The sequence below is a fragment of the Misgurnus anguillicaudatus genome, chromosome 8 (assembly GCF_027580225.2).
Source record: "Misgurnus anguillicaudatus chromosome 8, ASM2758022v2, whole genome shotgun sequence".
In the NCBI taxonomy this organism is placed as follows: domain Eukaryota; kingdom Metazoa; phylum Chordata; class Actinopteri; order Cypriniformes; family Cobitidae; genus Misgurnus; species Misgurnus anguillicaudatus.
Window position 1 is genome coordinate 15,589,786 of NC_073344.2, and position 25,192 is coordinate 15,614,977.

General features: G+C 36.5%; 1 protein-coding gene across 1 annotated transcript; it reads right to left on the bottom strand.

Moving 5' to 3' along the window:
- Positions 1-5,091: 5,091 nt before the first annotated feature.
- Positions 5,092-15,837, bottom strand: ip6k2a (inositol hexakisphosphate kinase 2a). The gene is made up of 5 exons (XM_055212604.2): positions 15,220-15,837; positions 13,234-13,447; positions 10,453-10,610; positions 7,928-8,103; positions 5,092-6,379 (listed from the first exon to the last, which is right to left on the bottom strand). Exons 1-5 carry the CDS (start codon positions 15,428-15,430, stop codon positions 5,804-5,806), a joined length of 1,335 nt encoding a protein of 444 aa, XP_055068579.2. The 5' UTR covers positions 15,431-15,837; the 3' UTR covers positions 5,092-5,803.
- Between the last annotated feature and the right edge of the window lie 9,355 nt (positions 15,838-25,192).

A 25,192-nucleotide genomic window follows, 5' to 3' on the forward strand; every position in this document is an offset into this window, starting at 1 on the left:
GGTCATTGAAATTTTGCTCCCTTTGTGATGTCAGAAGTGGATAATACCGTCCCTTAAACTGCACTATCCAACCACAGCACTGCCATTTAGTGCAGAGATCAGCTCATTTGCATTTAATTAGACATACACAAAAATGGCACATTTTTGCTCACACCTACAAAGTGGAAATTTTAACATGTTATAATAAATTATCTATATGGTATTTTGAGCTAAAACTTCCGATGCGTACTCTGGGGACACCAACGATTTATTTGACATCTTAAAAAAGTCTTGTGAAATGTCCCCTTTAAAGGATGACCACCATTCAAATGTAATACAAATGTGCATCTGCGTCTGCATGAAAAAACGTCCTGTTGCACTTTTTATGTAGTCAATGAATCAATTTGAAGTTAAGTTGCTATACAGTGAATTATAACTGAAATAACTTAAGGTAATTCAACTTTATTCAATTCCTCGCTAGACAAGAAAGTTGAAAGGAATTGTAAATGCAAGTTTTATTAAACTTAAAAAAGTGCAACAAGGATTTTTAGTGCAGACACATATGCACATTAAATACAAATTTCATACAAATAGAGTGAAACCTGCTCTAACGAATTGGTAACACCTAAAATATTTAAACATTTTCAACTTAAATACTTAAAATGGCATCATTTTTTAAAAAAAAGTCATTTTTAAGTTGATCCAACTTAATACATACACTGTAAAAAATATGCAGCATTTTTGTCAAGTCAACATATATTTTATTGTTACGTTAACTTAAAATAATAAGTAAAGCAATTTAAACTTGATTTTATAAGATGTCAATTTATCAACTTAAAATAGTAGGTTGAATTGACTTGCAAAACCAAGTTGTTTTAACTTCATGCTGCATTTTTATTACAGTGTTGGAACACTAAGGTTCTGGGTTCGAATCCCACCCTCAAACTGTACATTACCCTATATGCATTAGATCGTTCTTGGCTAAAGGGACATTCCACTTATGGAATATATAAAAAATATACAAATTTTCCAGCTCCCCTAGAGTTAAACATTCGATTCCCACCGTTCCGGAATCCACCCAGCCGATCTCCGGGTCCGGCGCCAGCACTGTCAGCACAGCTCAGCACAATCCACCGAATCTGATTATGCCATTAGCATAGCGCTCAAAAATGACCAAAGAGTTTTTGATATTTTTCCTATTTAAAACTTGACTCTTCTGTAGTTACATCGTTTACTAAGACCGACGGAAAATTAAAAGTTGAGATTTTCTAGGCAGATATGGCTAGGAACTATACTCTCAAACTGGCGTAATAATCAAGGACTTTGCTGCTGTAACATTGCTCCAGGAGGCGCAATGATACGCAGTGCCTGAAAATAGTCCCCTGCTTTGAAGGTTACTAAGGGACTATTTTTGGCTGCAGCGTAATATCATTGCGCCTCCTGCAGCAATGTTACAGCAGCAAATTCCTTGATTGTTACGCCAGAATGAGAGTATAGTTCCAAGCAGTGTTGGGGAAAGTTACTTTTAAAAGTAATGCATTACAATATTAAGTTACTCCCAAAAAAAGTAACTAATTGCATTACTTAGTTACTTTTCATGGAAAGTAATGCTTACGTTACTTTTAGTTACTTTTGCGTTACTTTTTCTTGGCTAAAGCTTGATCTCTTTCAGGCCTTGCAGGTGTTTTTATGACTGAAAAGTTCTGCCTTCAGAAATTGCATATTTCATCACAAAAATGTTTAGCTCTGGCCTGCCATCTCAGTTTCTGACTCAAACTGTTCCCACACAGGCACAGAGGGTGCATACGTTAAGTTTAATTCAGTACATATTTTTTTATCAAATTAATTAAACTAAAAAGTAACTTGAGTTACTTTTTTGAAAAAGTAACTCAAATATTAATGTGTACATTTAAAAAGTAATGCGTTACTTTACTCGTTACTTCAGAAAAGTAATATTATTACGTAACTCAAGTTACTTGTAATGCGTTACCCCCAACACTGGTCCTAGCCATATCTGCCTTTTAATTTTCTGTCAGTCTTAGTACACGATGTAACTACAGAAAAGGTCAAGTTTTAAATAAGAAATTTCACGAGTTCGCATTAACATGTAATCGATAGGGAATGAGATAAAGCATATTTGGCGTGCTGTCCGAGGAGAGGGCTCCGAGCTCGGAATTTTAGCCCGAACCCAGAGTACTCCCCTCTCTTTAACTGTGATGAATGAATCTAGATGAGAGTGAGGTGATGGGGTGGAGGAGGGATGCTGCAAAAAATCTGTCACAGGACAGAGGTGAGGGACTCCCATTTATAGGCACCTCTTTGCACTGATTGGTTGGATCACATGACCATGCTCCTCCCGAACTTAGTTAAATAAACTTCATATATCGAAACTCTTTGGGGTTTTTTATGCGATGCTAGTGGTCTAATCAGATTTAATGGATTATGCTAAGCTAAGCTAAAAGTGGTACAACCAAACCCGGAGATCTGCTGAATGGATTCCAAAAAGGTAAAAATCAAATGTTTAACTCTAGGGGAGCTGGAAAATGAGCATATTTTTTTTTAAAAAGTGGAGTGTCCCTTTAAATAAATCTATATGCCAATTATACTCTGAGCAATGCTTTGCTCACAATGCTTTGTCTATTTTTGGAAACAAGGAGGACAAAGGTAGAATAAAAAGCATTGATCTGAAACAGAACACAGCTGGGCACCTATGAAGAGCAACTGAATGTATACTTGAAACCGGTTATTATGTAAGAACACATCCCCAGTATACTTAAGGTTACAATTTCATTCATTTTCACTTGAATTGCAACAATAAATTCATTTGAAATTCACTCGACATTTTAATTAATGCATGTAGGGCAATGTACAGTTCCTGGTGCTGGAGATTAAAAATATACCACTGTTCTGTTGCCATAGAGACTTACATAGAGACAAACAGGTCCATTCCTATGGCAACCAATGCATTGGATAGGTGATGCTAAGCAGTACTAACAGAATTATGGACATACCATGTACATCTAGTGCATGAATAAATGCACAGTGCTCCTTTTGTAATGATGTAACATCTAAACGCCTGAACAATGCAGTCCACCGAGACTGGGGATGTAGCAGATTAAACAGATGAGCAGAACAAATAATTAACCCTTCGCTTCTCCCAAAGCCTATCATTTGGCATCTGTTGCTCTCCAATTAAGAGGTTGTTTTTTTAGACTAGAAATTCAACAGGAACAGCTTAAACCACCACGTTGGGTTGGAGGAAGAAATATGTGACCCTGCCTAAAATCTCAATCTAATTTTGTGACCTAGCCTTACTTAGTCAGTATTACTCAGTCATCAAGGTTATTTTTTACAGAATGGTCTTTAAATTACATAGGATGATTTTTATGTAGAAAACAAAATTACTTTAGCTGGGTTTTCACAAGCAGAGTTGCAAATAAGTCACTAGGTGTTATTTTTTCAAAGCATCATACGTGTAGTTACCAAAGATACATCAGTGTACTGACTGGTTAATCCTCAGATTATCTATATAAGGAGCGGTTGATAACGTATGTCTGCTTTAAATGTGCGTCATTGTTTATCGGTGATAAAGTTTTTTGTAACCAAGTCAAGGATCTGCATATTGAGATAGGAGTAAAAGGTTAACTGCCACTCAGTCAGGCCACCTTGTGTTGTATGTTTTACAAAGAGCTACAGAGATCCTCCCTAATTCCTGAATTTGATCATCTTTACATCTTATTTCCAACTTACTGTTTATGAATATGATAAATGCTTGATAGTCAATTGGACATAATTAAAAAAGAAAGACAATGAAGGAAGATCGAGTCCAATTATTAAAGGCGTACTGTAGATCACCAAAAATTAAAAATTCTGTCATTATTTACTCACACTCATGTTGTTACAAACCTGTATTCATTTATTTGTTCTGCTGAACAAGAAGGAAGATATTTGAAGAGTTTTGTTCCAAAATGCAATAAATCCTTTTTGACTAATTGCGGTAAAAACGTGTTTTCTATACCAAGAAAGTGACAAGATGAAAACCACTATTTTCTGTTACAAACTTTCACATAGCACCTTTAGGTTATAATAATAACATTAAAAGTTCAAATCCATAATTTGATTTTCAAAGATTTATTAGAAAAATAGATATTTTTTTCGGCAAAATGCAATAAATCCATGCAATAACATCCATTTTCCCAAAATGCTATAAATCTATTGAATCAATATATAAATGTGCATTCATCTTTGCCATGTTATATTCACGAAGTTAACTAGTGATATACGCTGATTAAAAAAATAAACATTAATGGCATTAATCAAAACACTTACTTTGTCATATTAAAAACACTGTCATTGCTGCGGTTATACTTGGGACGCTGTCGCTTAACATTTTTGACAGCGATCAGCTGTAAAATGTTTTGGTCCTGCTGGATTTTCGTTGACTTCGAGTAAAATAATGGAAAGGTTTTCATAAGATCCCTTGTGGTCAATGTGTTAGCATGACCGAAGCTTGATGCTGTCGGGAGAACAAGCAACAGCCAACATTTTTCCGTCGCCCGATTGGCTTACGTTTCTTCCCCGCCACAGAAAACCACCACAGGTTTGCCATCAAAAGCATTATATTGTTTTTGTTTGTTTGTTTGTTGATCACAAAGTATAAAGTAGATAAGGAAAACTAGGATTCTGTGTGTATTCAAAGCGCCGCCATTGTTGTTTACAATGCGTGGAATTGTGCGCTGTGATTGGTTAAGCAGATTTATTGCATTCTGCAGAGAATGAAGACAAAGGGAGAGAAGATGACAGAATAACACGGCGGATATCGAATTTCAAGAATTTACTTTTTAATACTAACCTGATACAATACTGATTTTGGTGATAACTAATTTTTTTTCAATAGTGCTAAAAAATGGTTTGGTTACAAACATTGCGTTCAATAGAACAAAGAAATTAACACAGGTTTGTAACAACATGGGGGTGAGTAAATGATGACAGAATTTTCATTTTTGGGTGAACTATCCTTTTAACTAATTTCCATTATTAATTATTCATCTATTGAAAGTTGGGACACCTTGTTGGAAAACGATGAACAAAACAAAGTATGAGATAGGAATGTAACACAAACAAAAGTTTTATTTTTCCCCCAACATACCATGTACAACATATATAAGACAGAGGTATCAGAACATGTCAAATAATAATATTCATTCATATCATTATTGTAACATTAATAACATGGAATGTAGTCTTCATGTCTCCATTCGCTTTTTCGTTGCTTTTTTAGTTTATTTAGGAAATATGACAAATAAATAAAGCTTTATTATAGACTCTGTATGTCAACTAGCTATACAGTCGGCTCTTCACAATGGGACAAGGTGCAAGGAACTTTGTTTTAGAGCGACACTTAACAGTCTTAACAGTTTTCTCCGCCCACTTTTTTCCCTCATCCGACAAGGATCGCTCGGGAGCAGGAGATCATCAAAGTTCAGGAACTTTCTCGAGGTCGGGAACCAGTTCCATTTTTTTTAGGAAACGTCTTTTGCATTGCATTGCATCTTTTCTTTTTCTTTTTATATAAATAAAACAAACATTTTGTAACAGTACAGTGGGATGGGTGGTGAGTGAAGCTACTGAATTGCGTGAACGTTCGCCTCTCAAACTTAAAATACAAAATCAGCAGTAAGACACCAATAAAAACAACAGAACAGGTGTAGCTTTGCGATTTTACTGAGCCCTGATAAACATCTCAGGAAAGAAAGAACAAGAAATAAACAGATGGACTGCATGTTTCCATTTTAACGCCATGCATCATGTATCGGACGGAGACTTAATCTGTGCTGTGGTCTTCTAGTTGTGAAATGATGGTTATGAGGTTCTCCAAGCCAAAGATATAACCACTATCCTGGCCCTCGTGAACAACACTGTCCTCCCCAAAATGGCGGCACGTGGTGTGGGCAAAGTCAATCATGCGCACGTCCACCATCGGCCCACTGTCTGGCCTCGTCATGCGTCGCACCACAGAAGAACTGCTTACGCTAGCTGCACCTGCGCCGTGAGGGAAACCGAAAGCACCACCCTCTTCTTCTTCTTCCTCTTCCTCCTCCTCTTCTTCTTCTTCCTCCTCCTCCTCCGAGAGCCCATCCTCTGGAGAGTGGCGGGACCGCGGAGGATCTCCGTCGTAGATTATCAGGAGCGAGCTGGAGAAAAATCTGTAGCTTTCGCAGGCTTCCAAGGCGGCCTGCATTTCTCGCAGCCGGCGCAGGACGGGTGACAGCAGCTCCTGTCTCAGACGCCCCCCGTCGTGGAAGAACTGAAAAATGGCCTCTTTAAAGCCAGACAGGGTCAGTTTACGGCCGTGGTACTTATTCATGAACATAAGCTGCCCCGTGTCCGAATGGTAGACCTGTGGGGAAAATGAAGAGGGCTTAGCGTAAAAATTAAACATTGTGGGGTTCATTACAATAATGGCTATTTTGGGTTCAACAAAAGTTAAGCTATTGCATTGCAGGCAAAATGAAACAATATGAAAGCAATTTAATTCCTCAAAAAAAAAAAAATAACTAAACGTATTCAATTTTTGGCTACAGTAAGGCAATTACATTAGCAATGCATAGCCAGAGTATTACTATCAAAAACATTTATTCACTTAATAATTTGTGACCCTGGACCACAAAGCCAGTCATAATGGTCAATTTTTATAAAATTGAGATTTATACATCATCTTTCATTCATGTATTATTTGTTAGGATAGGACAATATTTCAAAATCGGGAATTTGAGGGTGCATAAATCAAAATATTGGGAAAATCGCATTTAAAGTTATCCTTAGCAACACATATTACTGATAAAATTTTATTAAAATATTAATGATAAATACATTTTTATATATTAATATGATAATTATATAATTATATAATCGGAAATTTATTAAATATCTTTATGAAACATGATCTTTACTTACTATCCTAATGATGCTTGGCATAAAAAAATCTATAATTTTGACCCATACAATGTATTGTTGGCTATTGTCTCAAATATACCCATGTGTCATGAGGGGCATATTATGTAAGTGCTTTTACAAAAGTCTGACATTTTTTGCTACATTGTGTGTAAATGCTGTCTATAGGATAACATACAGGGTTCCCACACCTTAGTTAACTTCAACTTCAAAGGACCTTTCAAGGACTTTCCAGGTGCAATACCCTCAAATTCAAGGACTTAATGTGGGGACACATTTCAAGTGAGAGCAAGGTTACATTGTGTTACTTTTTAAGATATATTATTACAGTTTCCTTTTGAGGGAACTCGCGCTGCATCACTGCGGTGACACTTTGGGGACGCCTCCAGGGGTAAGTGCGTCTGAATGTGTATTTCAAATTCAACCAATGGTGAGGCTTAACAACAAAGACAGGGTGACGCGGGAGCCAGGAAGTATATCGCTATCTGAAATATTGGCAAAGACGGCATTACAGGAATGCAGGAAGTATGGCAAGTGAGACGCAGCGTCTCGTTCCCTTCTCAGGGAGCAACAGTTACATACGTAACCCGAGACGTTTTCATTTGTCAAACACAACTATGCAAAAAAGCATTTTGGTAGGAATCAACATTTGCATACAAAAGATATAAGCATTTAAAGCGAACAGTTCAGCACGTGTGCTTAAAAAGTCTAGAATTTTTATGATATTATCCTACACTACACAGGGAATAATATGGATTTTCTTCACAGAAAACTTCTTGCATAAAATAGATTCAAGCACTTTCAATGACCTGTACTGTATTTATGTATGTATATTTTCAAAAACTTTCCAGGGCCTTGAATTTACCCCCCAGATTCACAAACTTTCAAGGATTTCGAGGACCCGTGGGAACCCTGAACTTAATAAAGTAGCATAAAGCAATAAACGTATATTTTATCTCTATGGAATGACACTGTGAAGTGAAGCAAAGCTAACCTGCATGCCACAGAGCCGTACTCCTATACTGGCCGATGTACTCTGTTGACACTTGCGAATCTGCATGGCCTTTTTCTCCTCGGAGGCGTCGTCCCCGTGCTGCCTGGTGCCCATTTTCAGATCAAGCACGCATGGAACCGAGTAGCGCCACGTTAGGTTCTCCAACAGGATGAATTCTGATTCTGGGTTAAGGGAAACTCCTTCCGTTTTTTAAATACAGCATTACGTTAACCTTTGTTTTTTTATTGACGTAAGAAAAATACAGATGAATTCTCTTCACATTGTCATTAAAAAATTTTATTTGCATGGGAAATGGAAGTGTTACCTTTTGCTATTGTACAGAACAACAGCTTTTAATCTAAAGACGTCATTTGATTTGCATCACATGGAGTTCAGTATAATAAGATCTATTGTACTCTATTGGCACACCTGATCAATGGCTAAATACAGGTGTCACTTCCCATTTTGTACAAACACACGGAAATCTTTTTTTTAGACTTTAACCCCTTACACTCAGCAGACCCGCCGGTGAATCCAAAACTGCATCATCAAATTTATTTAAAAACATAATAATAGTATTGTTGTGGCACACACAATTTTCAGTAAAATAAGACAATTTTATCAATTTACTCCAAATGATGTGGGTAGATAAGTCTTAAATACAGGCATGCCTAATTCTGCACTTGATTAACGACTAGGGATGGGAATTGATAAGAATTTAACGATTCCGATTCCATTATCGATGTTGCTTATCGATCCGATTCCTTATCGATTCTCTTTTCGATTCTCATTGGGTGAGGGAATAAGCACAAATTTGTATGTTTGTATTAACTCGCTTTAATATCTGTTCAGAAGACACAGAACAGAGTATACACAAATTATGTGTAGCAACCTCAGAACCAACTTAAAAGTAGGTGAGCTACTTCTTAAAGTAAGGGACCTATAGCCTAGGGCAGTGTTTCTCAACCAGTAAATATGTGATCAGACTAGGAATTAATAAAACACAACTAGACTGACATAAAACATGCAACTTTTGTTCATGCATGCATTTGTTATTTTCTTTTAAAGACATGATGCTGGACAAAATACAGCAAATTAACCTACCGAAATGCAGAGGCATCTACTGTGGCAAACGGATGCAAACCCTTTACCACAAACTTAGTCACTGCTCGGCAGAGGTGGACACTACTTGAGTATTTTAGTTTCATTTTCCAAGCATCTGTGCTTTATCAGAGTGTTGTCTTGGGAAAAAAATTACTTTACTAAAAAATGTTCACTACATTCTAAAGCATAGAATCATACTGTTTATTTATATTGCATATTAAAATTGATTGAATACATAAGTAAAAGTAAAAAACATTACTAGATTTATAATGTACTTAAATATTAAATATAAACCAAAAACTTGAAATTATGAAATGTAGTGGAGTTAAAATTATGATAATATGCTTTGGAATGTATGTTTTCAAAAAAATACAAAAACACTGATAAAATACAAATACTTGAAAATGTACTTTTAAGTAGAAATACTTAAGTAGTGTCCGCCTCTACTGCTCGGTGAAATGTGTTTATCCTCGCCTCGGTCATTTAATATAGGTGCACGAGAGATACTTTCTGCAGCCTCTCTCTGAGCCAGTGTGAGAGCCAGCCAGACTCTGGCCGTCATCAATTTGATGGACAATGACAACGGAGATTATCCGTATAGTAAAAGTTTACATAATGAAATGGCGCTCACATTAACATTAACATTAACACATTACCTTCTGCATTAATAACAGATGACGTCCCGTTAGCTCCGCTGGTGTTTGACTCGCTGCTGTTATTGTGTAATAGTGTATCAAACACGCGACAGTCCTGCAACCTCCTGCAACGCGACCGTATTGTCGTATGTTCGCGTGAAATATAAGTTACTGGTTCAACTGTTTCGGTGTTTCGCGAAGCCTTGCTCTGCCCACCACTAAATATAACCAAACTTTGGATCGTTCTGCCTCGATGCAATGTTTGCTGCGTTCTAAACCAAAACAACACAGCGTGTGCGTGACGTCATGACACATTTGCAACGAGCGCGAGCGGAACCGATAAGAGGAATCGTTAGGCAGGCATGCTTACGGTTCAAAGGAATCGATTCACTGGGAACCGGTTCTTAAGTAGAACCGGTTCTCGATTCCCATCCCTATCAACCACACATCTCACATTTCTTCACACACGCAAACAAAACCAAAATTTTTAGGGGCAGTTTCCCAAACAACTTAAGTCCAATACTAAAATGCTTGTTCGAGTTGAAATTGGCTTGCACTGACATATCTAACATATCAGTGATATTTCTTTGTCTCAGGATGCATACCAGTAACTGTTTTTATAAGATATGTTTGTAAAAACTACCTAAATCAATGTCCTAATATAACTAAGGTCTACTCCTTGATTAATCTAAACCCTGTCCGCCCCCTTAAAGTACTAAAGCAAGGATTACAGTAAAGTACAGTAAAAATGTCCATTCATTGTTAATGACAGCAGTTAAAGGATACTGTATTGGTTGCGATGTTTCGCATTCTCCTTCATCCGCTGCAGGTGTTGCTGGTGGCACTTAAGGCTCCATGGGTTGTGTTTGAGCTGAGGGCCAGAAGCGTTGCTCCTTTCCAGGCTATAGTAGAAGACTTCGGCCAACTCATCCTCGCGTTTTACACTGGAGGAAAGATGAGAGAGGTGGGTCAGCCAGACAGACAGATTAGGTGACAAGTTCTTATCCGGATTCATACATTGGATCAGCCTTGACGACACAATAAACTCTGGTGCCTCTTCAAGAATCTTAGTTTAGCCGTGCATACTTCCTGACACTCTTAGATGCTTTGTTAAGTGTTAAAATGAGTACTGCCATTGTATTAAATCCACCAAACCGGGAACCATCCCTTTAAATGACCAACAAACATCTTTTCACCCCTGCCCCAGTCACTCTGAGTCAAGACTAAGTCACAAAACGACACCAGTTACATAACATCTTGCTAAACCTTGGCTACAAAACCCTTTGCAAGGAGCTGAGAGTGCATCTGTTCGGCCCAGCTGGTCTCTGTGGGTCAGTGCGCTCACAGAGGACAAGTATGCTGTAAACGTTCAAATTCTTAGTGAGTCAGACATGTGCTGAGCAAGGCCATTATAACTGGAGAACAAAGGCTGGGATTATTCAAGAGATGTTCTTCACTGAAGGACATTGGTACTTGTGGGTTAGTGTGACCTCTGGTTTAAAGCTTTGGACCAGTAATCAAAAAGGTCCACAGAAGGAATAAGACAAGAACTATTTCAGTGGAGCACCTAAAAATACATTTTCCCACCGATACCGATTATTCAGAGTGATATTTGTCCATACCAATAGTTTAATGGTTATATTAACTTGCATAAACAAATTTTTGAATGTTATTCATTCATATAATATTGAACATTAAACTAAGGATGTTTCTTTACACTTTCTACAAACAGAGCTCAAATTCATTGCATTTTCCTGTTTTCATTTGATTGACAGGATATATAGGTCATAACTTTTGGCTGTTTTTAAACTATCTGCCTACAGTTTGAAAATTTGCTTTTATCGACCGATAAAATATATATCAGTGCATCTTTACTTGTTAAACATCGCAAAAACAGTTGTGTAGCAATTTGTAACTATTATGCTATGTTCACACCAACCGTAGTTGAGGCGTCAAGCGCAAGTGATTTCAATGTTAAGTCAATGTAAAGACGCGTGTCTGGAGGTCTTGCGGCGCGAATGAGGAGTTTAGCACGACGCAATGGAGGAGTTTAGCGCGGCGCGGTAGACGCGATTCCGATTCATTCACAAGTCTAGTTCGTGCGAATTGAGCGTTGCCGCTGGAAATGTGCGTGTTAAAAAATTAGAACTCTGGCGGAAAAACGTGCCGCGTTAACCAATCAGGAGCTTGCTCTAGTAGTGACGTGATTACAGGAAGCGAGCGGAGTCGCATGAGCTCCTCCCATGACGTGAATTTCCACGTGAATGTCTCGATGACTAGAATTTCACTCGCGAATGAAGCGAGTAAACTCAAAATGTTCAAGCGGCAAACTAGACGCAGTACGCGAATTTGACGCCTCAAACGCGGCTGGTGTGAACCCACAGTTACAATGAGGCTCGTATGAATCTCATTCGTACAATCTGCTTTTTACCCCAGGGAGATTGGGTTTAGGGAATGTAATTACTGAGTTACATCTATGCTTTTTCTAAATCACTTTATACAAATTAATACGAATTATAAAATAAAATACTAAATTCTTACATAGAAAATTGTAAGTGGTGCTGGTTCCTGTATGACCTGCGATGACATTACAGTGTTGGATCGTGGACCAAATAAAGAGAGACAATCCTCATGTCTTTATAAAAGCCTCAGGATCCTTCTTCATTATGGGGCGGTTTCCCAGACAGGCCTTATCCTAGTCCCGGACTAAAAGGCATGTTTGAGCTGCCTCAATTTAAACACATCTTGCATTGACATATCTTAACATATATTAGTGCCATTGTTTTGTCTCAAGCTGCACATCAGTATAATATTTTTTAAAAGCCATGTTTGTAAAAACTACTTAAACGTCCTAAAATAATTAAGGCCTGGTCCTGGATTAAGTTAAACCCTGTTTGGGAAACTGTCCCTAAGTGTACTAGATTTTTCTTTAGATCGGCAGGTGAAATTTTAACTGTGCATTCACATCACACACGGTAGAGGCGGGAAAAATGTGCTATTTGCGCGAAGATGGACGCTTGAACATTTTGAGTTTACTCGCTGCATTTGCGTGCGAAAGCCGCGCATGAAATTCTAGTCATTCGGCTTCTGCGACTCCGCTAGCTTCATGTAATCACGTCACTACTAGAGCAAGCTCCTGATTGCGTCTGGTGTGAGCGCACAGTAAGTCTGATCACTTTTTGCAACAATCGTGTGCTTGGAAGTTGTAACACTTTAGAATTTAGTGTCCGTTTAAATATTTTGTAAATAATAATATGCTACATTAATCTCTTTGGACTGGTTTCACTAAAAAGGATTAGCTAAAGCCAGGACTGGCTCTTAGATAAATAAGATGTCCAAGCATCTTTTGTGAACATGCCCTAAAAAAGACAACACTGGTGTGTATCTTAAGACAAATCAATGGCACTGGCTTATTTTAAGACATTTCAGTGCAAGTTATTTTCAGTTGAGACAGTTCAAACATGCATCTTAGCTTAGCACTAGCCTTAAGCCTGAAACCAGGGGATAAGGTGTTATTATGTACCCTACCCGATACATTAGTATCCTAAAATGTTACCATTCCCTTACCTTTTGTCTTTATCCTTGCGAGAATGTCTTGATCTGTCTTTGCTGTATCCCTCATTATCCAGCAGCTTCTTACTGACCCATTTCATTTTATTTTTGGGCTCCAGGTCGGCCGAGGGGTCAACGTTCTCCAGGTCCCCGAGCTCACCGTGCAGAGGGTAGGCGATAAGACACAAATTCCCTTCCTCATCTTCCTCGAAACTTACAGATACCACGCCTGCGGAGACAAAGATGAGAGAAACAAAAAAAGAACAAGGTCAGGGGTGAAATGGTATCATCTTTACGTCAGCAAACAGGAAGTAGCTAGTGATCCAAGATTTTCTCACTTCTCATTTTTTTGCAGTTTAAAGCTCGCCAGTCTTTAACAAAAGCTATAGTCAACAACACAGGTTGCTCCAAACCTGACAGAAAGCACACAATCCACAACAAACAAACAAACAAATAAACAAGACATACTTGCAAAAAGAAAGAGCGAGAACGAACGGATGGAGTCAATAAAGAGGCTGGGGGTTGGGGAGAGAGAGAGAGAAGACCGAAAACAACAACAGCAGCCAATGTAGCTAAGCCTTTATTGCAATGGTTTTCTTTTCTTCATCCATACACGCACAGCAAACCACACAACACGATCAGTCAATCATCACACAAGTATGAAAATAACCCACAAACAAATGACACAAGGCAAAATGTATGATGAAACTAATGCTGTTTATTTGTCAAACATCAACCACAACATTTATGACCTCAAAAAGCATCCAATAAAACAACAAAATGCAGCAACGATTGTGAAACTCAAAGAGAAAGACAAAATATTTAATTGAAGGAATTGCATTATAAACTACAGACCGGAAAACAGTCGAGTTTACTTATTTGCATGTGGTAAACAAATAAAACACATCCTGTGAGCTCACAGAAGTACAGTTGGGTCAATTTCACAAAATATGTGCCCATGTCAAATTTTACAGAAAAAATAATAAAGAAATAAGTAAATGTAATCTGCATAAAGTGAAGTATATATTAAAATATATTAGCCTATAACAACTGAACATTTACACTAAACACATCTCCTGATATTCAGAATTTTTATATATATCATATTGATCATTTTTAATATTAAAATAGACCAAATTACACTTTCTGGCAATGTGTATTGGAAATTGGGGGGGGTCCTAATTATCATATGAATAGCCACATTACACATCTGCATTCTCACTTCCCATTTACATTACAGATTACAATGGGAAACAATTTAGAAAAGTGTTAAATTCACACAGTATTACATCAGACAGCAATTGCAGTGCATTAAACACCATAGGAAATCACCAATGATATGGTAAAGGATTATCCTGTTATAATAACTTCATACCCATCCCGCACACAACAAATAACAGATGATGCCCAGTGAAACCAGGGCAGGCCATTTAAAGTGCATGGATGCTGTAGTGCCGTGATGTAAAAAAATGAGGGCAGGAGACATCATAAGCAGATGTAAGTTCAAATACATAGATAAAGATTCATATACAAAAAAAACGTAAGCAGTTAAGCTTGTATCCATGTGCATACCCAGCTAATCTTTAATCCAAAAACAGCCATGTCAACAGTCTCTTGGTCCAGATATTCATTTTGTTTAAAGTTGAGAATATGTCTAAACCAGACATAACCTTCTTCAAATCAGACCCTGGCATCAAAGTCCACGATTAGAATAAAAACAGCCTTTCGTGCGCTCACTGATTTACCTGTAGAGGTGTTTTAAATTTTAAACCCCCTTTTTAAAAGCGTGACTTTACAACAGCGCCCACGTGCGGTCAGCATCGTTAACACGGCAACGCAACCAATACTGGCCTTCATTCAACAAGGATGTTGTTTTTTAAGTCAAACAGACTGACAACGTATAACCATTGACAAATATCACACTGTAGACGACACGGCGTTTACAAAAAGAACTTATGATCAGTTTGCTAAAAGAAAAAGACAAGTAATATCGTTACTTACCTCTGTATTGCGGCGTAAACTTCCGCATCGCCGCGGGCAGGCTCTTGTAAAACTGGTGCTCTCGGGGGATCAGGGGCTTGCATATCGTCTGCTCCCCGAAGCGGAGCACACACGAGTGTCCCCCTACTTGGTGTACAAAGGGCTCAAGCAGCACTCCTTTGCCCAAATACCCCTGCTGGTCTGTCTGCATCCCCTCGATGGCCGGGCTCATCCTCCGGGGGCATTAGACTCTCGCTCCCGGTCCAACTGGACACAACAGACGTGAAGACGGATGAGAAACACGAAGCTGCCGATTTTTAAATCGTTTATCTTTCGTTTCACTCGATTCACTTTTGCTTATTCGTTCAATCTGTTACCAGCGCCACAGACAAAAGGGAAGCAGGAAGAAAGAAAGAACGAACGACACGACAAAAAACAGACAACACGTCTTGTGTTGTTCTGGTGTTTTTTTTTCAAATCCTTTCTTTATCACATGAAATGCTCTCTTCGTTTTCTAAAGAGCACCACGGTTGTTTTTATGGTGAATATTAAACGGACGATGCACACTTGTCGACAATTCCGTCCGAGTTTCGGTCTGTACTGACACTGTGTGCTCTCTCAGAACTGACAAAATGTCACCGGTGCGTTGCTGACTCCGCCTCCTACGGCGAACTGGCCAATCGGAGCGCCAGAAACAGTGTCGGGTGGCAACCGATTGAGAGGACAGAACGCGAACAAAGAGAGAGGAAGGGTGGGGGAAGGGAGGAAGCAAAAGCAAAACAGTCTGGGTGGAGGGGTGAAGCTGGATTCAGCTGTTTTTCCTTTCTCCCGTTGACATGGATGTCTTGGGATGGGGAAGCTGGTGATGTGCACTTTTTAAGGGTCACGAAAACGCACACTATTGTGGAAAATGCACATTAGGACGACAGTTGTACAGGTAACAAAACAAAAGATATAGAAAACTAGAAAAGGTGACCTGGAACAAGATTTACTATGGGTGGCCCACAGGGCTCTAAACATTTCAGGTTGCACCCACCCTTAATGACAGCCTTGCATGTACTGGATAATTTAAAGATAAGCAACATAATGGTTTCCTATGGCCTCTACAACAGATGTTTGTTTGTTTAGGCTACTGTGTGGAACTAGCCTGTTAAGTTTGAAATGCAGTGGTGTTATGCTTTTATAGATAAAAATACTATTATGTGATTGTGTGATGTAAAAATTGTAAAATGTGGATGATAACAGGAGATAAGAAAATAAGTCATACAAAGATGGGAGCCCAGGCAGCATTGTGAGACAACCCAGTGATGCTGATTCACAATTACATTAAATATAGATTTATGCATTTAACACGCTTTATCCGAAGCATTTTAAAGTGCATTGAATCTATACCTTTTGTTAGAAATCCTTATTCTTGATATCATTCAGTAACATGGAATTTGATGCATTTTTTTTAAAAGAATCAATGCATGAATTACGATTAAGAGAAGGAAATTTACAGTAATGTTGGGTCACATCAGAGAGTTTGATTTTAATCTCCTTGTAATCCCACTTTCTGTAGCAAAACTGTGGAAAACTGAATAAGGTGACCAGATTTTTTAAAATAAAAGGTGGGGACATTTCGTAAGTTCAATAGTCAAAATATAATTTAAATCTTATTTGTTATAATCTATTAATGAAAAAATGAAGACAAAAAACTGTTTTTGACTATTGTTATGGGTTTGTGGAGAACAAAACACCAAAAAAAGGTGAATGTCCCCCGAAAACGGGTTGTTTTATTATTTTCCTGATCATTAATATACCATAACTTCAAAGATGGTCTATCCATTCATTATATCAGTATTTTTTTAATATTTATTAAATAAATTTTTAAATACACATTTATGCATTTGGCATGCTTTTATCCAAAGCAATTAAAGTGCATTGAATCTATACCTTTTGTTAGGAATCCTTATTCTTGATATCATTCAGTAACATGGAATTTGATGCACTGTTTTTAAAAAAATCAGTGCATGAATTAAGATTAAGAGAAGTAAATTTAAAGTAATGTTGGATCACATCAGAGGGTTTGACTTTTATTTTTTTGTAATCCCACCTTCTGTGGAAAACTGAATGTGACCAGATAAAAAAAAGCGGGGACATTTCCTAAGTTCAATGGTCAAAATCTAATTGAAATCTTATTTGTTATGATCTATTAATGAAAAAATGAGGACAAAAAACTGTTTTTGACTATTGTTTTGGGTTTGTGGACAACAAAACACCCAAAAAAGGTGAATGTTCCGGGAAAACGGGTTGTTTTATTATTTTCCTGATCATTAAAAAAACATAATTTCAAAGATGGTTTATCCATTCATTATATCAGTAATTTTTTAATATTTATTAAATACATTTTTAAATATGCATTTACGCATTTGGCATGCTTTTATCCGAAGCAATTAAAGTGCATTCAATCTATACCTTTTGTTAGGAATCCTTTCTTGATATCATTCAGTGACATGCTATTTGATGCACTGTTTTAAAAAAAATCAGTGCATGAATTAAGATTAAGAGAAGGAAATTTACAGTAATGTTGGATCACATCAGAGGGTTTGACTTTTATCTTTTTGTAATCCCACCTTCTGTGGAAAACTGAATGTGACCAGATTTAAAAATAAAATAAAAAGCGAGGACATTTCCTAAGTTCAATGGTCAAAATATAATTGAAATCTTATTTGTTATGATCTATTAATGAAAAAATGAGGACAAAAAACTGTTTTTGACTATTGTTATGGGTTTGTGGAGGTCAAAACACCAAAAAAAGGTGAATGTCCCCGGAAAACACGGAAAACGGGTTGTTTTATTATTTTCCTGATCATTAATATACCATAACTTCAAAGATGGTCTATCCATTCAATTTTTAACAAAGTAGATCTTGCTGGTTTGCACTGTCATGACTGTGGCACAATATCAGTGGTTTTGTCATAAATAGTCAGCACACAAAAATCTGATGTATATGGAAATACATACACACATATATATATTTATGTTTATATTTCACAGACTTGTACCTATACTTCACAGAAAACTACATATGTGTGGCATATATTTCTAAACTGTATGCCATACCACCGTTTAAACTGTTTAAAAATACACCACAGTTTATGTCCAAATTAAATAAGAAATACATGCATATATATTTACATATATAAGATATACTTTACACATACATTTACACATATGCATTTGGCAGACACTTTTATCCAATGCAACCCTAACAGTGCATTACAATGTATACATTTTATCATCGTGAATGTTTCGAACCCATAATCGTTTGCAATGCTCTACGACTGAGCTAAAGGAACACTGAGTAAATAGATTTCTGCATATAAAAATTACAAAACACATTTATTGCCTTCACAATGTCCTGGCATCACAAACTTTATTTATTCATTTATGAAACAAATGCAAATTTGGGTGGTGGTACACTGGTTGAGTTTTTAGGGCAAGTGGGACTTTGATCTCAGGTATAGCAACTTGACAACCATCTGTCCATTGTACAGTAACTTAAAATAGAGTGCATAAACCAAAATGGCTTTTGGAGTTGAGTCTGTCCATGCTATTATTATAGAGTATGTTACTCTCGTTTGAATTTAACTACAAACCAGGTGTACTGCTATTCATAGTTGTACAAACATTATATCTTTAAACCTTTAAACAACACTGATCCCAAGTTAAGTATTAAAATAAGAACACCAACCATATTAATCTAACGATGATGTGAAACATCAACCTAATTAGTAATCTGAGAGATGAAACGTCTTGAGCATTGGCACTCTATCTGGGACGCTTGTCCTGAAATTACTGATAGCTGTGTACTTTTTCAGTGCCCTAACAAGGGCATAAAAGGGAATTTGTTTAGCCAATGCCAAAGTAGCACTCAACTCCTCTTAATTCAATCCCATACTTAGTACAGCGTGATCCAGCCACGGACCTGGGGGACCGGAGGAGCACGGCCTGCTCCGTAACCCAATAAGAGTTCGACACAAAAGCCAAGACCAGTTCATGAATGGAGATGCTAAGACTCAGAGACAGTAATAAGATTAGGGTCTTGCTAATCTCTCAGTGTGGCTATCAATAGGTTAAAGACACAAGGGGGTTAATGCCCTTGCTGACATCATCGCCATCACAACAGTACAAAGTGTACGTGTTGGTATATGGTGGATTCCAGTTATGTATGCATTGCAATAGTTAGACATTTGATATTGGCTAGTGATAAAAAAGGTGAATATAAGGGCTGAGCAATTAATTGTTTTTGCTTTTCAATTTCAATTTTTGATTCAAACAATTACAAAAACAAGACATTCGAGATAAAACAATTATTGTGCGATTGAAATATATATTTTGCTGCTGGACCGATGGGTTTGTAAGGCACTTCGACGGAACCACTGCTTTGACACGTGTAGCCTAGTGCAACACTTACTTAAGTTTTTAACTCTAAAAGGTTAAATAAATACATGTTTTTAAAGTCACGGTAAATAACCGTGATTATGAACAAATAATAATAAATAAATAAATAAATAAAATAAAATAATAAAATTTACATGTTGGTATGGTGGAATCCAGTTATGTATGCATTGCAATAGTTAGCCATTTAATTTTGGCTATATGAGGGCTGTGCAATTAATCATTTTTGCTTTTCGATTTCAATTTTTGATTCAAACAATAACAAAAACAAGACATTCGAGGTAAAACAATTATTGTGCGATTAAAATTTAAATTGCGTGCTGCTGTGTGCAACACTTACTTAAATTTTGAACCTTAAAATGTTAAATAAAACATGTTTTCAAAGTCACAGAGTAATCACGGTAAATATCCATGATTGTGAAAAAAATAAAAGAAACAAATAAACAAACAAATAAACAAACAAACAAATAAATAAGACAATTATTAATATAATATAATTTTGATCAAAATAATCGTGATTATGATTTTGCCCATGATCGAGCAGCCCTAGTGAACATGAAATCAATTATCAATGAAATTGATAATATTTCCATCATCATATTTTCCCTAAACTTATTTTTTTATATATATTTCATCCGAAAATTTCTGGCTTTAGTCATTTCTCACCATCCTCTCTTATTTCTGTACTCTGTCATATAAAGAGCAAATGTGTGACCCTGCTTGTGAAAACCCAGCTAAAGTTATTGTATATGTATTGTTTTCTGCATAAGAAAAAGTAAGGTCATGTAAAAGATTAAAATTAAAGTGAAATCCATGATTGAAATCAAAATTTGATGCTCCTAATCCACTTTCATAAAGAAATGCATTGTATTGCAAATGTAAAATGGGTTGTAAACATTGTTACATGTTGACTCTTACCTTTAATGAAAATATTCATCATATGTTTAAACCATTACAGGAGGAAGGCCAAAATGTGACTCGACCAGAATGTCACAAAGTGTTGCAATACTGTTTCTATGTATGAGCATATACGCAAGAGAAATTGAGAGAGGACAGTATGACCTTGATTTTGTCAGCGTGATTACAGTGGTATGACCGGTGCGGATGGATTAGTACGGTGTAAATATGCAGGTGATGACTGATTTACCTGAACCGCAATATAGAGAGGACATCCAACAAAGTTTCGACTGCACGTCATGGCCTAAACCTAAACTGGACTGGACTAATAAGAAGGGTTACCCATATAACCATTCTCAAATCACCTGAGGAACATGTGTAGTATGACTTGTATACTTAAATTTATGCCCAAGAGTGAGGTCATACTCTAAGTACAAATCGAATCGCAGATCCAACACGAACAACAATACAGGCACATAGCCAGGAATCCCAGAACGGCCACGTCCTGCACAGGGTGGAAAATAGCTTAGCTCAAGGTAAGTCTATTTACCAGATAGCTCAGAGTAAATCCGAACAGGTCACTGAATAATACCTGCACACCTACGTTCACACACATAAAACTAATAATAGCTCTTGTTTCCATTCATTCTTGCAGTGGTGGACACCAGAAATCCTAGTGGGAGTTGAAGGGGCGTAAACATGAGGGCCTGAGCATGCCAGGATGCTCGTGCAATGCGTACGTGTGAGCTTTAGTGTCTATCCTTAATAGTTTCTACATTAAGAGAGCGAAACGTGCAAACATCCTCAACTGCTTCATATAGATTTGAGTGTTTACATTACTGTAGTATACATTAACCTTCCACGTTTATCTCAACAAAATCCAAATGGGCTTCAAGTAATGAAACATTTTCCTTCAAACAACTCACCTATAATGTTCTCAAAAGCATAAGTGGGTGATTCTCACGAAATCCAGACTAAGAAGGTGTCCAGCATCAGATTTTTTAAAAAAGCCCTTAAAGTCAATTTTTTTGCACATATAAGATTAAGGTCTGAACTTACTATAATCATTATTTTTAGAGAATTTAATAAATATTTCCTTTAGAATTATTTACATTTTTAGATTATCATTATAAAAAATTATCATTACCGCAACATGATATTACATTAAATATATGCAAACTCATGTTTCGGTAATGAGAACTAAAAAGTTGTCTAGGTGCTATGACAAACAAAATGTCAACTTTTATCTGGAGAGAAAAAATAAGAAGTGCTTACCTGGTAGCCATCTTGAGTGTCACAGTCAATTATGTCCCTTACAACAAATTTTTTTTTTTTAGAAAATGTTAGTTCCTTGAGGGCTTAAACAATGATTGAAATTGTTGCGGAGGATGAGAAAATTGTATTTCTATAATCCTTATTACTGTCTCTACATTTACCATTGATCACACAAACACCACATGTTATTTTACTGTAAATGTTTATAGTTTAACATGCACTGAAGCTTTTTATTTTTTAGATTTTTTTAAATTATAAATATTTCCATGTCAAAGAACCCAAATCCACTCATGTACACGTTGCGGTAATGAAAATTTTCCTCTTAAATGTGGAAAAAAAACAAAATTGGTTTCTATGATGTCATTTGAAACCATGTGCAAAATAGTACATGAAGAGATGTTTGTACTTAATAATAATCTTAATAACATGAGTGTATAATGTCAAACACGTTTTGAAGATCTCAAAGATGATTGCTTAGGTAAGATCATCACGGCTGTCTGCACTCACGGCTCATCCACACCATGAAAACAATCCATCACGTGTATGTAATAAACACATACAGGCGTGCGCCTCTGAGATAATCCATCTTGAATGTCAACACATCGAACCTAGAATATCCCTTACATCTGTGTATATATGAACCTCTTCCTGAACCTGTGCCACACATAACATCGGACTTAAAATAAGCCACATGCCGGAAACAGTGAGAGTTTGTTCTGATGTCCTTATTAAGGGTCTTTGGACCCTCAACAAACACACATCCTTTCGCAGACAAAGCCTTGGACTTCCTTTGAAACCTTTGAGTGCTCTCCACCCTACATTATGGAACAGCATATCCTGCTGAGATGAGCATGCTGTCGAAGAATAATTTGTGTGCGTGTGTGTTTTCGTTTGGGCTATGCTTGAAAATGAAGGTGCTACACGATGCCATGAATTCAAATATGTGTTTGGAGTGTCATGCGTGTTGCTCGTCATTTCAAAATATGTGTTCGTTGCATCATGTGAACCATGTGCATCATGCATTTTCAAAATATGTGCATGCCGCACACGCGTCGGAAGGGTTTATAATAAAGAGACATTCACAAAATACACGCAAGACACTTACTTAAAGGTGCAGTGTGTACATTTTTAAAGGATGTTTTGACAGCAAGGTAATATAATATAGATAACTATATTATTAGTGGTGTATAAAGACCTAATATAACGAACTGTATTGTTTTTATTACTTTAGAATGAGCTGTTTTATCTACATACACTGCGGGTCACCCTACATGTAAGCCGCCATTTTGTTCCACCATGTTTCTACAATAACCCTTAACGGACAAACTGCTCTACAGAGCGCGTTTGCCACTATGTTGTCTCAGATGATGACATGTATGTCCTGACATGATATGATGGACTACATACATGTTGTGACAAACTTCGCATCATGGGCCCTTAAGTTACCGGCCGCCAATGGTGAAGAGTTAAAATAGCTTAAAAACAACTTGCTTAATTTGCTAAGTTAAAATAACATAGAAACATGTTGATATAACTTCAAATCACATACACTATAAAACAATTCCACTTTTAAATATTAGTTACAACAATTTTGAGTTAACTAATATTTTTAAGTTAAATTAGCTCAACTTAATAATTTTTAAGGCAACCAGGTACACTGTAAAAAATACTTGTTGCCCTTACAGTTTTAAGTTTAATCAACTTGAATTTACAAATAATTTCAACTTTCTTAACTAGTAAGGAGTTGCTATAAATTATATATATATAAAAAGTTGAATTAACTTAAATAATTTTAACTTTATATTTATAATTTACAGCAGAGATTATTTCACTGGCTTTCTATGCCATTTTGCACCTTGTTCTCTTCATGTGTTCAATACTTATTCCGTGTGTCATTTCACTTTATTTATTATGACTCAACTTGTATACCCAAATGTTCCGATTTCATTGTACTGTATAAATTGATTATTTGGCTTAATGGCTACATCCGGTGTCAATAGCCCACTTAGAAATCCCCTTACTGATAAAAATGTCAAATACTAATTTTCCCCGCTCAACTCTTGTTAAGAAAATTGAAATGAATTGTATATTTAAGTTGATTAAACTTAAAAATGTAAGTGCAAAAAGGAATTTTTTACAGTGTAATTTACTTTTTTAAAAATTTTTTTAACAGTGTACGCCTTCATTTTTATATGCACTATACAAATGCAGCATTTTTGTCAAATCAACATATATTTTATGTTACTTTAACTTAAAGGAAAACACCACCGTTTTCAATATTTTACTATGTTCTTACCTCAACTTAGACAAATTAATACATACATATTTTGTGTGCACTTAATCTTTGTACAGTCCATCTAAAAACATCCCTGTTTGGATCCTAAGGAATAAATGGGGGTAAATGCTAACACATTCACGACGCGCTGTGCAAGGATTAAGTGCGCGCATTGGAAAAAGATGTATAAATTTGTCTAAGCTGAGGTAAAAACATAGTAAAATATTGAGAAACTGTGGTGTTTTCTTTTAAAAATGTAGTCAAACAACTTCAACTTGCTTTTTTAAGTTATGACAACTTATCACAGGTCAAAACTTAAAATAGTAGTTTGAATTTACCTGCAAAACCAAGTTGTTTTAACTTCATGTTGCATTTTTGTTACAGTGTGTGTGTTTGCCCCATTTATGGAGTGTTTGATGTGTATGGAAAAGCGTGGAATATTGAACTGCTCAAAAAAAATTATAATATGAGAGTGGAGTTTAAAAGTAAATGTCAAAATTGTAAACCTACCCTGAAAATCTGGATTTTAAATATTTTAGGATTTTTTAAAATGTTACATTGCGAAGTAATTGAGTTAGTTCTAGCTCAACTGGTATAACATTGCATTAGCAAAAGGTCATGAATATGATTACCAGCGGACACAAGCATACTGACAAAATGTATAACAAATCATTTTGGATAAAAATATTTGCCAAATGCATACATGTAAGTAAAATGAATACAAAAACATCTGCAAAATGTCTTGATTAACAATCAATTTATTATATAAAAATCTGTGTCACTTTCCACGTTCTGAGATTGTTTGAAGTGTCCAAATACTTGACAAATTAAATATTTTTAAGTGTCCGAATACACATACTTTGGGGTCTCCATATACACTGCCCTCAATGAGTTGTACAACAACCACTTTTCAACAACATCTAGTGACGTCTGAAGAAGCAATTTTACAGAAACAGACTGCTTTTACTGTCAAAATACAAATGAAACATCACTTTGACCTCGAGCAGGGATTGGTTTTGGAGTTTCTGGAATTTGGAGAGCGTGTTTAGAAATGTGTTACCTAACACGGTGGATGTTGAACCCAAAGACCTTGTTAATTTGAAC

What these genes read in the sequence shown, in the direction of transcription:
- ip6k2a (XM_055212604.2), bottom strand. Translation starts at nt 15,430, where the DNA reads ATGAGCCCGGCCATCGAGGGGATGCAGACAGACCAGCAGGGGTATTTG. An exon ending in CGCAAGGATAAAGACAAAAG is followed by an intron (nt 10,611 to 13,233) that starts GTAAGGGAATGG and finishes TCTTTCCTCCAG; the next exon opens with TGTAAAACGCGAGGATGAGT. An exon ending in GAAACATCGCAACCAATACA is followed by an intron (nt 8,104 to 10,452) that starts GTATCCTTTAAC and finishes ACCCAGAATCAG; the next exon opens with AATTCATCCTGTTGGAGAAC.